The 12740-nt window shown below is 42.3% G+C and overlaps 1 protein-coding gene across 4 annotated transcripts in view; it reads right to left on the bottom strand.

Annotated features, from left to right (window-relative positions):
• ZYG11A (zyg-11 family member A, cell cycle regulator) overlaps positions 1 to 12740 on the bottom strand; it is a 75492-nt gene that overhangs the window by 8759 nt on the left and 53993 nt on the right. For 3 of the 4 annotated variants that reach the window (XM_004001985.6, XM_060409282.1, XM_060409280.1), the window contains 6 exons: positions 12634 to 12687; positions 7809 to 7970; positions 7689 to 7733; positions 5366 to 5560; positions 3561 to 3622; positions 3056 to 3153 (listed from right to left, as the gene is read on the bottom strand). In XM_004001985.6, coding sequence (XP_004002034.3) covers positions 3056 to 3153; positions 3561 to 3622; positions 5366 to 5560; positions 7689 to 7733; positions 7809 to 7970; positions 12634 to 12687 — 616 coding nt within the window. The remainder of the gene's footprint in view (positions 1 to 3055; positions 3154 to 3560; positions 3623 to 5365; positions 5561 to 7688; positions 7734 to 7808; positions 7971 to 12633; positions 12688 to 12740) is intronic. The other variant, XM_060409277.1, reaches the window with a different exon arrangement.

Here is a 12740-nt window from a genome sequence, read left to right as displayed (position 1 = left end):
CTGAAAGAAAATCAAGCAAAGAAACCTAATGTTCAAGTTGGTGGTTTAAATATTCCCAATTACCACATTCATCATTTTAAAGATGCCAATAATGCTTGGCTTATGCAATTTGATAATGGATGATTATTTTATTAAGTCTATTTCCAGACAACTCTAGCTAAAAGGATAAGAACTTCTTTTATTACAAAAATAATAAAAATTTCATGTTCAGGCAGTATGCTGAGCTAGACAATCTAAAAATACCAGAGGCTGGATAAAATATAATTGAAAAATTTTTAATTCATGGTTGAGTGTACAAAGTAAAGGAACTGTCAAGGAGTCAGACACAAAGAGCAAAAAAAAAAAGCACTTAAAGCTCATGTAACCTCACCTGTAACTTTTCTGGAGTAGAAAGTGACTGTCAGTTTCAGTAATCTAAGAATTTCGACTTTAACTTTAGGAAGTCAGAAGCAGAAATAACGCACACATCTGGCCCCTCAACAGGCCAAACAAGACACGGGATAAGACAATGAAACATCTCTATCTTGGCCTGGGTTCTGGGGAGAAGTCTTTCCTGAGTCCCAAGTTGGTACAGGGGTTGAATTTATACTAGCCTAAATCTTGGAATCCTTGAGCTGAGAAATTAATATAAGGACTAGACCAACCCCAGGAAAACCTCCAGAACACTTAACAGAAGCAAATACAAAACTGTACTAAAGAGACATGTCCACAACGCAGTGTGAAAAGGATTCTCTTAATCAGTGAAATAGTCAATTAAACACAGAAACCACGATTCAAAACACATCTAAAGGACTTCCCTGGTGACTAGTGGTTAAGACTTTGCCTTCCAATGCAGGGGACATGGGTTTGATCCCCAGTTGGGAGCTAAGATCTCATATGCCTCATGGCCAAAAAAACAAAACATTAAAAAAACACACACACACAGAAGCAAATAACAAATTCAATAAAGAGTTTAAAATGGTCCATCCACATCAATAAAAATCTTAAAAGAAAAAAACACACAACTAAGACAACCAAGAATGCAGTAAAAAGAAACAAAGACATGGACACTTTTTTTTAATGGATACAAGATATGTAGGACTGATTGAGAGAAGGTATAAGATATTTCTGATAAATGTTATAAGAAAGGAATAAGAGAGAATAGCTGGAGGGTAATATTTTAAAAGAAAATTTCTGAAAATGTTCATCAATTTTGTAAGGTATAACCATGATCTGAAGTCCAGAGGCCATGGAACAAAATAATGACTAGCAAAAACAATGAATAAAATCAAGACAATAAACTGGAAAAAAATATTTGCAACAGTTCCTTCAAATTAAAAAGATTAAAAAAAAAAACAGTAAACAAAAAGTAAGCAAAAGAAACCAACAGACAATCCAAATGTAAGAAAAGACAGTTACTTAAAATGTCAAGTTAGAATCACTTTCATCTTAGATTGGCAAAGATCAAAGATTCAACTAAAAGTTTTTTGCAACAATAAAAGGAAACTGCAAGCTCTCATATGTTGCTGATGGGAATGCAAACTGGTAATCAACTCTCTGGAAGGCAGTTTAGCAATACCCACCAAAATTATAAACATTCATAACATTTTGACTCAGCTCTGCAGATTATATTCGCTAAGTGTACTATGCTTGTACTAATACTATGCTATGTGCAAATGCTAATACTATAAGCCAAGCAATGTTGAAATGCTTTGCAAATGTTAACTCATTTAATTCTCATAACAGTCCTATAAAACAGCGACTTGGACCCTCATTTACAGATGAGGAAACTGGGGCACAGAAAAGTTAAGTAACTTGCCCAAGCTCCCACAGTTAGTAAATGGAGAAACAGGGAGTAAAGTTCAAATAGTCTGGTTCTGGGGTCTGTTCTCTTAATCACCAGACATATGCATCTTTCCTAAATATATACAGTGTGTGTGTGTGTGTGTGTGTGTGTGTGTGTGTGTGTGTGTGTGTGTTTCCCCTGGTGGTCCACTGGTTAGGACTCCAAGATCCCACTGTAGGGGCCCAGGCTCAATACCTCCTGGGGAAATTAAGATCTCACATGCTGTGGGTGTAGCCAAAAATAAAGAGAAGTGTTAGGGCAAGCTCCTAAAAACCATTTTCCTCTATCAGTTCTTTCCTAATTATTCTGCCACTTTAGCTTTAGAATAATCTTCAGATTCCTCATCACTTACTGTATTCATTCACTTGAACTGTATTATATATGTGAAACAGAAAAGAAATGAGGAGTATAATATGTCCATAATTATTTCAGTCTATAAATTATTTCCTAGAGTTCTTTGCACATAGGCCCTAATACTTGTTAAAGCTATTTTAAGATAGTTTATGCTTTTGATAGTTAAACATTTCATTAATTCTAAAAGTTATACCTTTAAGATTTTTCAGCATAAAATTATAGTCTATAATCCTTTTTATAATACAAATTCTTTAATTCTTTTATACAGAATTAAAGTCTATAATTCTTTTATAATACAAGCAAAAATTTCAGTAATAATCCTTAGCAAAGAAAAAAAGCCAAGAATTCCCATGAGGAATTTAAAGCAGCAAATGTGGAAAAACATTTAATTTGCCTGGGAAACAACTCCTGACATCTGGCCCCTCAGTCTCCCACAAACCACTACAAAAAGGCAAATCTATGTATTACTTATAGGAAAGATAGTATCATGATAAAATATTCAGTGAAAAAGAGAAAGGTATACGATACCATGCGCAGAATGAGCCCATTTTCTCTAAAAACATATGCACATATAGTATATGATAACTATAGCATATATACAGAAAATTACCTGGAAGGATAGTTATCATTAGCTAATGAACAGTGCTTGCTGTGGGGAATAGGAGCGGGAGCACACTTTCACTTTCTATATTGCTTACCATCCATCCCCAAATAAATTATAATTCTGTAGCATTTTTTATACTAATACAAGCTCTTCAGTTTCTTCTTAAAAAGTGTTAAAATCAGGACATAAGAGAACAATTTTTCAAAATTCCATCTTGAACTGAATCCTTATACAAAAAAATAGCTAAAAAACAATTATCTTTAAATACATACGGTTTTTACTGCAGACATGATACATGGCCCATAGTGCCCAGAGTTGAACCTCTGGTTGAGAGAAGTTGCCAAGGAGTGGGAAAAAGGCCTTGAAGGATCTAAATAAGTACAAAGAAGATGTTTCTTCAGAACTCAAGCTAACATCAGGGATATAATAATAATTTTCAACATCCCCGCAGCCACCCCCAGAGTCAATTCTTCATTAAGACAGATGTATTGCTGAGCATATAATTGGAACTAGCATTTAAGAAATTATATTCTGTGTTAGACACTATACATTCAATAACTGATTCCACCCTCAATATTGCACACTGCTAGCTTCATTTTACAGATGACAAAAACTAAGTCTCAGAGCTTTTCTTAAAGTGATTTTACAAGTATCACAAAGAAATCGGATTTGAATACAAGGCTATTTGATTCTAATACTTTATTATACCATAGCCTCTACAGAGTAAGTAGACTGAGGACAAGCTTTAAGAGAAGCACTACACCATCATGAAATTACCTGTAAGTGACCAAAGCTGTCATCTTACAACTTGAACTTGGCCATTTCTGGATGGTTGCATACTACACAAAAAGAGAAATCAAGATTCTAGTATTGCTTCATGTCATTTATAATTATATACATATGAAACAATATACATTTTCAAAATCAAGGACTACTCAAATTTAGGTATAAATTTGAGCTAACCAACCAGCTATTAATTAGACCGCTGTTAAATACACAGAATATGAAGAAAGTCATGTGGAAAACAATACACCAGAAAGGGACTTCTGTTTAAAGACAGAAGACTGAGCATGAACGGAACAGTACAACTGGTTTAAAAGAAGATAAACACACATGAAACAAAGCAGAAGAAGACGGTAAGTGATTTAATAGATTAGCACTGGGGAAGGTTAAAGAAAACAAACCATTTTGAACAGAACCCCTAACAGACTGGGCATACAAAGTACTTCAGGAAGTGAGATTACAGGTAGGGTTAAAAACAGGAGGACTGGTTCAAAGGACCAAAGAATCGAGACTACCAGATCTCCTCTACCACCCCTACAAAAATTTTTGGACTGGGCAACCCTATGAGCAATTGAGGTTGGAAGTACCATGCTAAAAACAGGGGGCTAAAGTGAAAAATTTAAATACTAAACGCTGAGGTGCCCCTGCCCTCAACTTCATCCTTCTATGGGTGTTTAGACTGCTGGAAGCCAAGCTTATGATTTTCAATCAGGAGAATAGGAATTAAGCAAGGGAGGGAGGCAGGGAGAAAAAGGAAGTAAAGTAAAGGTAAAAAAAGAAGAAGGGACGGAGGAATGAAAAGGACAGAAAGAAATCTCCTAGAACTGAAGGAAAACAAGATTCCAGAGCAGTAAGTAGCCAATGGAACAGATGAAAGTAAACTCATATCAAGGCACATCACCGAGATTTCCAAACAATAAAGATAAAGATCTTAAAGCTTCCAAAGAAAAATGGCACAGGACTTCTCAACAGTGATACCAAGAAATATCAAACAATGGAGCAATGACCTAGAAACGTGAAAGGAAAATATTTCAGTACTTGAGTTCTATATCCAGCCATTTGATCAACTAAAGGTGAATGTAAAATAAAGGTCTTTCAAATATAAAAGGTTTCAAATTCTTTTCATACATCTCTTAGGAAGCTACTGGAGGATGAGAGGCCCAACAGAATGAGGGAGTATACCAAAGAACAGGAAGGTATGCAATCCAGGAAACGGAATCCAACATGAGAGAGCAAAGAGAATCTTCAGGACAATAGTAAAGGAACTTCCTGGGATCTAACAGATATACAAAATATATCTAACAGCTATAGCTAACAGATGGAACAAAAACAGACGCTTGGGAAAGAAGCTGACATGGACAGAATATGTTTGAATGTACTGAAAGACATACACTTGGAGTATAAAAACGGATGTGCACTGGGAATTTTCATTTTCCAAAGTGGGAAATAAACTGACGTCTAAAACTACAAAGTCAAGGCATAACAACATATGTTAGAGATGAGAAGGTAAACACCAAAAGAAACAGCTTTAAAAAGAGCTGAAAGTGGGAAACAGAAGTGGAATAACCTATATAAACTGTTTGCATGCTTAATTTTATAAAAGCAAAGTATCAGAAAGAATGCAAAAAATGTTAATAGAGGTTAGCTTTGGGTGGTAAGGTGTGGATGGGTGTGGATGATTCTATCTTTCCCATTTTCTACAATTAACACATATTTCAAAAACTCTTATGATCTAGAAAAATAAGTTTTCTGCAAGAAGAGATGACTCTGGATTTTGTAAAGAGGAACAGTCCTTATACCAGATCCTGGAGAAGTGCTGTCCTCTGGAGGTCACAGGATATCCAGGGCTGTTTGTCAGATGTCAGGTGGGCTATGATGCCTGCAGCTAAATAGCTGACTTCCAATTCCTTGCTATGGAGCAAGCTGCTGATATGCTTTACCACATCTTCAGTAATCAGCTTGGAAAAGAGTTCTCTGACTTCAGCTACATTGTTCTACAGGGCAGATGGAGTAGACACTATCAGGAACTGGTTCCTCTCCCTCTCTTACTGCTCAGCTCAGATACACATAAGAACACTCAGTTCCCCCTCCTCCCTCTGATTTAGCCTCACATCTACTACAAACCCATCCCTTTGATGACAAAGATTATTAGTAAGAACCAATCATTGAGGAAGCACTTACTAAGTGCCAGGCACTGTGCTTAGATAGACTGAAATGTCTTTTTTAATCTGCCTCATCTCATTTAATCTTTGATAGTCCTACAAAGAAGTCTGACACTCAGAAAGACTAACTTGTCAGCTTCACATCAATAACAACTGGTTGGAGTAGATTACAAGTCCAGGTCTGACTCAAAAACTTAACATTCCCGGGGCCTGCTATATGTTACAACAGTGTTAACAGTAACAATGAAAGGCAGGTATATTAGTTTTTGATGCTGTGTAACAAGTTCAACACAAACTCAGTGGCTTAAAACAACACACATTTTTCCTCTCACAGTTTGAACGGGCCTTGCTCAGCTGGGTTTCACAAGCCTGCAGTCAAAGTGCTGGCTGGGCTGCATGCTCACACCTGGAGGCTCCAATGGGTGAGGTGGGGTGGGGAGACTACTTTTAAGCTCACTCAGACTATTGGTAGGATTCATTTCCTTGCGGCTGCAGGAATAAGAGTTTCTTGCTGGAAACAACATATCTCTTTCATTTGACTTTTTCTGAGTTGTATCTATAATAAATTAAAAATAGCAGGGGACTTTACCTGGTAGGACAGTGGTTAGGGGGGCTTCCCAGGTGGGCACCAGTGGTAAAGAACCTGCATGCCATTGTAGAAGAAAGAGACGTGGGTTCAATCCCTGGGTTGGTAAGATCCCCTGCAGGGGGGCACAGCAACCCACTCCAGTATTCTTCCCTGGAGAATTCCATGGACAGGAGTCTGGCAGGCTAGTCCATAGGGTCAAAAAGAGTCAGACATGACTGAAGCGACTTAGCACGAACACACAGTGGTTAGGACTCTGCACTTTCACTGCAGGGAGCAGCGATTCAATCCCTCGCTGGGAAATAAAGATTCCCCCATGCCATGGGGGACACAGCCAAGAAAAATCTTTCCCTTGGGACTTCCCTGGTAGCCCAGTGGCTAAGACTCCACACTCGCAATGCATGGGGCCCAGTTTTGATCCCTGGTCAGAGAATTAGACCCTACATGCTGCAACCAAGAGTCTGCATACTACAACTACATTCCACAATGCCGCAACTAAAGATCTTGCATGCCACAATGAAGATCCCACATGCCATAAGTAAGACCGAGCACGGTCAAATAAATATACATTTTAAAATATCAAATTAAGTGCCTTCCCAAGTTCTGTGAGCCATTCTAGCAAATTACCAACCTGAGGAAGGGGTTGTGGAATCCCTCAACTTAAAGTCAGTCAGAAGTAGGAGTAGCTCTGAACTTAACAGCTGGCAACTAAAGTGGAGGCAGACTTGTGGAACCGAGGTTTTTAGGATCTGACGCTAATGCCTGATAGTCAGTGACAGAATTTAACTGAATCGAACTGTAGGACATCCAGCTGGTGTCACAGAACTGGAGAAGTGGTTGCTGGAAAACACCCCAGATTGTATAACCTGCTTTTGACCAATGAGACATTAGAAAATCTGACATAAGCGGAAGTTGAAACAGCACTTGTGCAGTGGACTTGCTTTCTACCACTGCCCTGAAACTGCCAAGTGAGGAAGCTCATAGAGACAAGGCCCAGCTAACAGCCTGCACCAACTGCCAGAGATGAGAGCCAGGTCATCCTGGAGCGCCTAGATCGAGCTCAGCCTACTGAGTGTAGTTACGACTACAGTGACATGCGTAACCACATAAGACCAGCAGAACTGCACAGCTGAGCTGAGTTCAAACTGCTGACCCACAGATTCACAAGTAAATAAAATGGATGCTGTTTTAAGCTGTAGTTTGTTTACAGCAATAGCTGACTCATATATAATGGTATTTATAGAGATGGTATGAAGATCAAACAAGTTAATGTAAACTGCTTACAAAAGTGCCTAGCACATAGTAGGAAACACATAAGTGTTAGTTTTCTCATTGTTTAATCAATTACAATTAATTCAAAACAATTCAGCTTACCAAAAGACCAAGTACTTTGCTTTGTATTGCTGTCTCTGAAAAAGTCTGTGAAAAGAATATACAGGTTATTTTATCATGAAGAAAATAACTTTACAGACAAACTCAATCCTGTCTTCCCACCTCCAAGACTTGGATGAAGATTGCCAATCCTTGATTTTCAATAAAGTGCCTACAAGCAGCTGGAGACTGTTCTGTAAGATTCCAAAGTGCTTTCAAAGTAAACAAGAGGGTGACGTCATCTAGATTCTCAGCAGTCTTCTGTTTTACTATTGCTAGAAGTTCCTAAAAAAGAAAAAGAGAGTTAGATATGCTGGTGACTGACTCATATGTTTCCAATATAAGGAAAGCAATGGTTAAGAAAAGCTTTAGAATCAAACCGAGGTTCTAAACCCAGTTTGACCACTTAATAGCTTTGGTGCCTACCTTCTCTCTGTAAAATGAGTTACACTTATTTCCCAGGATTTTTGTGAGGTTCAAAAGAAAAAAATATTAAAGTTTAATAATCACTTAATCTAGTTTGTCATGCTTGTTAACAAACTTCATAATCAAGTACATATTAGCTATTCCATTATTCATGTATTAAGAGTGTCTAGTCAACACCTTTTGGAAGGCAGGCACATATTCAGGTAAGAGAGACAGATTTTTTAAAAAGAGATGATTGGTTTTTCTCAACTAAACAAAAGAATTCTAAGATTTGTAAATGCTCTGAAGGAAACACATAAAAGCCTAAGAACTGTCCTTAGAAGAGGTGTGAGAAACTCCAGATGTGACAGCAACCTTCCCAAAGTGTGACAGGCCTTCCCTCCCCCAGCCCTGGCACCAGCCATCCAGGGAGGAGCTGCCGCACCACACTGCACCTCTCTGCCCGCAGCGACACAGACCCCACTGGCCCATGCCTGCCGCCTACCCACTGCACAGGTGGGCAAGCTAGAGCTCCTCTCTGGGGACAATCGCACCTGGGCCACCTCATCAGTCACGAGCTGACCAGTGGAGTCAGTATGGGCTGAACCCACGGCGCCCCTGCCTCAGACAGCAGTCCCAGGGAGGGGCATGTCAGCTGCCTCCACGTAGCCACTGTGGTCTCCCCTGCTTGTGCGCCTTGGGCTTCGCCCCACCCAGAGCTACAGCATGCTGGAGTGACCTGGCAGTTCTTCAGACCTGGCCGCTTTCTGAGGTCGCACTGTTCTGTGCAGAGTGTGGTGGCAGCAAGGCAGGTGCAAGCTACAGAGGCCCTGCTCAGCCGTCAGTGGGCACAACGTGGGCCCCTCTCCTGAAGAGAGCAACTGTCAACATGCGACCATCACTGACCCTGCTCATCCACCGGTCAATGCCAAGCGAGCCCCTCTCCCCTCCTGTATGTAAAAGGAGTCCAAACCTCATCTCAGTTACGGTTGGGTAAGATGGGTTTGGTTCTTCTAAAAATAATTTTCTTAATATTTATCTATTTGGCAATATCTAGTCTTAGTTGCTGCATGCAGGACCTCTGTCGCACCATGAGGGCTCCTTGAGGCACAAGGACCTTGTAAGTAGTGTCAGGCCTCGGTGACTGCTATATGCTGGCTTAGTTGCTCCGCAGCATGTGGGATCTTAGTTCCCCGAGCAGGGATTGAACCCACTTCCTCTGCACTGCAAGGTGGATTCTTAACCACTGGACACCAGGGGAGTCCCTGAGGCAAGATGGTTTCTGAGACACTAGTCTGCCGTCTTCTTGGTCTGCTAGTTATCTGATTAAAATCTATTTCCTGTTCCATCAGCTCATCTCCTGATTGGTCTGCTGTGTGGCAAACAGAATAAGCTTGTGCTTACACTCAGTAACACAGAGAAAGGTAGTATCTAAACTGAGACCGGAATAAAAAGAGGATAAGGCAGCTAAGCAAGGAATGAGGACACAGGGAACGGGGGGAAGGGAGCAGGGGGATGTTCTAGAAGAAAAACCGTCTGTTCTATGCCACTGAGCAGGTTAGTACGGCTAGAGGATAACACTAGTATCATAATCGTATGTCCTAACAGCTTGAAAAAACTACTTTAACAGATCCCAACATACCACTTCATATTAGAATATTTCTAGATCAAAGTTGAGCTAGTACTCGTGCTTTCTTTCAAACATGCTAGACTACCATGTAAAAGGGAAGAGACAGCCATTTCCACAAAGGGCCTAGTATCAGACCCTTTGTTCTTGAGGTCGGGTCATGGTGAGGTAAGGTGTTTCTGTAAATCTCCACCAACAAACATTATTCTCTGTCCTGACAAGAAAGGGCTAGGTCCCTCGGCGAAAATTTCACCCTTTGAGGTCCAGATCCTGGCTGAAGAAGCAGACCTCAGTTGGCAACTCCATCAGGGCCCTGTCCCCAGACCCTGTCCCACCGTCATCGCTGAGGAGCCAGGCGCCCAGCTGGCCTTCAGGCTCCTCAGGCCACCGGTATGGTCGGGGCCAGGTCCCGCCAACTGCACCCTATGCTGACTGCCACCGCCACTAGGGCAAGAGGCAGAGACAGGGGAGAGGTCCACCGCTGCCTCAAGGCCTGGGCCCAGGCAAGTGGGTGGCCTTGGCGAGGGTTCTGGGGCCCTGCAGGACACAGCCCCCAGCCTGTTCCCTGAGCCTCCCAGCTCACCCAAGGGCCGAAGGCCAGGTAAGCTGGAGGTCCCCAGGGAAAAGACCCCGATCCACCTTTCACCTCACTCTCCCCCATCCCTGCCTCTGTGATCTAATAGCAGTTGCAATCCGTATAGGATGCAGTTTGTGGGACCTAGCCCCACTCCACTGACTGTTTGCTGAATGGGCCTGTTAACAGTCACTCATTGACAGCTGGTTGCCTGTGGGAGGGGCCTGGTGCCAACCAATGGTTGAGCAGGACCGTTAATGGTCACTCATTGACAGCTGGTTGCCTGTAGGAGGGACCTGTGCCAACCAATGGTTGAGCAGGACCACTAATGGTCATTCATTGACAGCTGGCCGCTTGTGGGAGGGCCCACTGCAGCACCAATCAATGGCTGTATCAGGGTGTATAGTAATAGTACACAGTGATGGCCACATGCTAAGATCTGTGCTTGGCAGCGCTCTGTTATAATTCCACCTCAAATATTTTATACAGCCAGAGAGAATACATCTATAGAATTCATAAAAATAAAGCTGCAACCCTAAAGTGTAATACAGCATGGCTGTGCACAGCCCTTAGCATGCAGCCAGCGCTGCAGCCATTAGCCCCCACTTTCCCCCTTACCAGACTATGGTTACCAAAAGGCTATTAAGGTTGCTCAGCCATGGGTTGGTGGTAAAGTAAACTCAGCAACTGGCAGTGAGTGACCATTAGTGATCCTGCTCAGTTACTGGCTGGCAGGGCAATAGGCCCCTCCTACAAGCAAGCAACTGCCAATGAGCAACCATTCAACCAATGGTAGGCAGAGTGGTGGTCGTCCTCTGCAGAGTGAGGTAAGAGGTGGATCTCTGCCTCCTTCCTGGAGCCTCCAGCTCACCCAGCCATGGATCGGGGGGGCCCAGAGAACAGGCTGAGGCCTGTGTCCCACAGAGACACAGAACCCTTGCCAAGGCCACACACTGGCAGAGCCAGGCCCTGAGGTGGTGATGGCCCTCGCCCCATCCCTGCCTCTGTGATCTAAAAGCAGTGGCAATCTGTATAGGACGCAGTTTGCAGGACCTAGCCCCTACCACTTGGACAGCCCGAGGAGCCTGAGGAACGGCTGGGTCCAGGGCATCTGGCTCCCTAAGAGATGACAACTGGGCAGGGTCTGGAGACCTGGCCCTGAGGGAGATGCCAACTGAGATGCACCTTTTCAGCCAGGCCTGGACACTGGCAAGAGAACCCAGACGGGGTGCTGGATAATGATTTGTGGCAGGGTAACTGACCCCTGCAGGGACCCCCGCCTCATAGCTAGGACTTGGATCTTGGAGGGTGAAATTTTTGCCTAGGGACCTTGCCCTTTCTTTTAAAACAGAGTAACATTTGTTGGTGGAGATTTACAGAAACTTCGATACCTCACCATGACCTGACCTCAAGAACAAAGGATCTGACACCAAGAAGTTTTACAACAACTAACCATGAAGAATTGATGCTTTTGAACTGTGGTGTTGGAGAAGACTCTTGAGAGTCCCTTGGACTGCAAGGAGATCAAACCAGTCAATCCTAAAGGAAATCAGTCCTGAATATGCATTGGAAGGACTAATGCTGAAGCTGAAGCTCCAATACTTTGGCCACCTGATGCAAATAACTGACTCATTGGAAAAGATGCTGATGCTGGGAAAGATGGAAGGCAGGAAGAGAAGAGGGTGACAGAGGATGAGATGGTTGGATGGCATCACTGACTCGATGGACATGAGTTTGAGTAAGCTCCGGGTGTTGGTGATGGACAGGGAGCCTGGCGTGCTGCAGTCCATGGGGTCACAAACAGTTGGACACGACTGAGCGACTGAACTGAACTGACAGCAGCAGAATCAGGAGGTAACATCTAAAATTGATAAATCAAGAAACTGTAGTACTTCCTTGGTTGTACAGTACTTAAGAATCCACCTTCCAACGCAGGGGACATGGATTCAATCTCTGGTGGTGGTGGAGAGGTGTTGAGTACACTAAGATCTCACATGCCATGGAACATTACTGCAACTAGAGAACCCAAGTGCTCTAGAGCCTACATGCCACAACTCCTGAGGCTGAGCTCCACAACAAGAAAAGCCCCCACATGCCACAACTAGAGAATGCTCACAGTACAATGAAGACAGCACAGCCATTAACAAAAAAAAAGCTGCGGGTATAAGCGTTTTATTTAGAAATATGGAGGTAAATACCAGAAGAAACAGCTATTTAAGAGTAGAGAATAGCTTCTTCTGGGTAGCAGGTCCTACAGATTGTTCATTTTATAAGTCTTTTAACCTGTTTTTAATTTTTTTAACTGTTACTTGTATTGAAAAGTTCTAGAAGTGACAGCCTACCTTAACTGCCATGAAAACCTCCTCTTTGAGTTGTGCAGTTTGCTCAGGTGAGAGCTAGAAACAAAAAAGCAGAAAGTGAAATGTTTCCAACTCTATCACTGCTGCAC

The sequence above is a fragment of the Ovis aries genome, chromosome 1, assembly GCF_016772045.2.
Source record: "Ovis aries strain OAR_USU_Benz2616 breed Rambouillet chromosome 1, ARS-UI_Ramb_v3.0, whole genome shotgun sequence".
NCBI lineage: Eukaryota > Metazoa > Chordata > Mammalia > Artiodactyla > Bovidae > Ovis > Ovis aries.
This window is presented reverse-complemented; position numbering and strand designations above follow the sequence as displayed.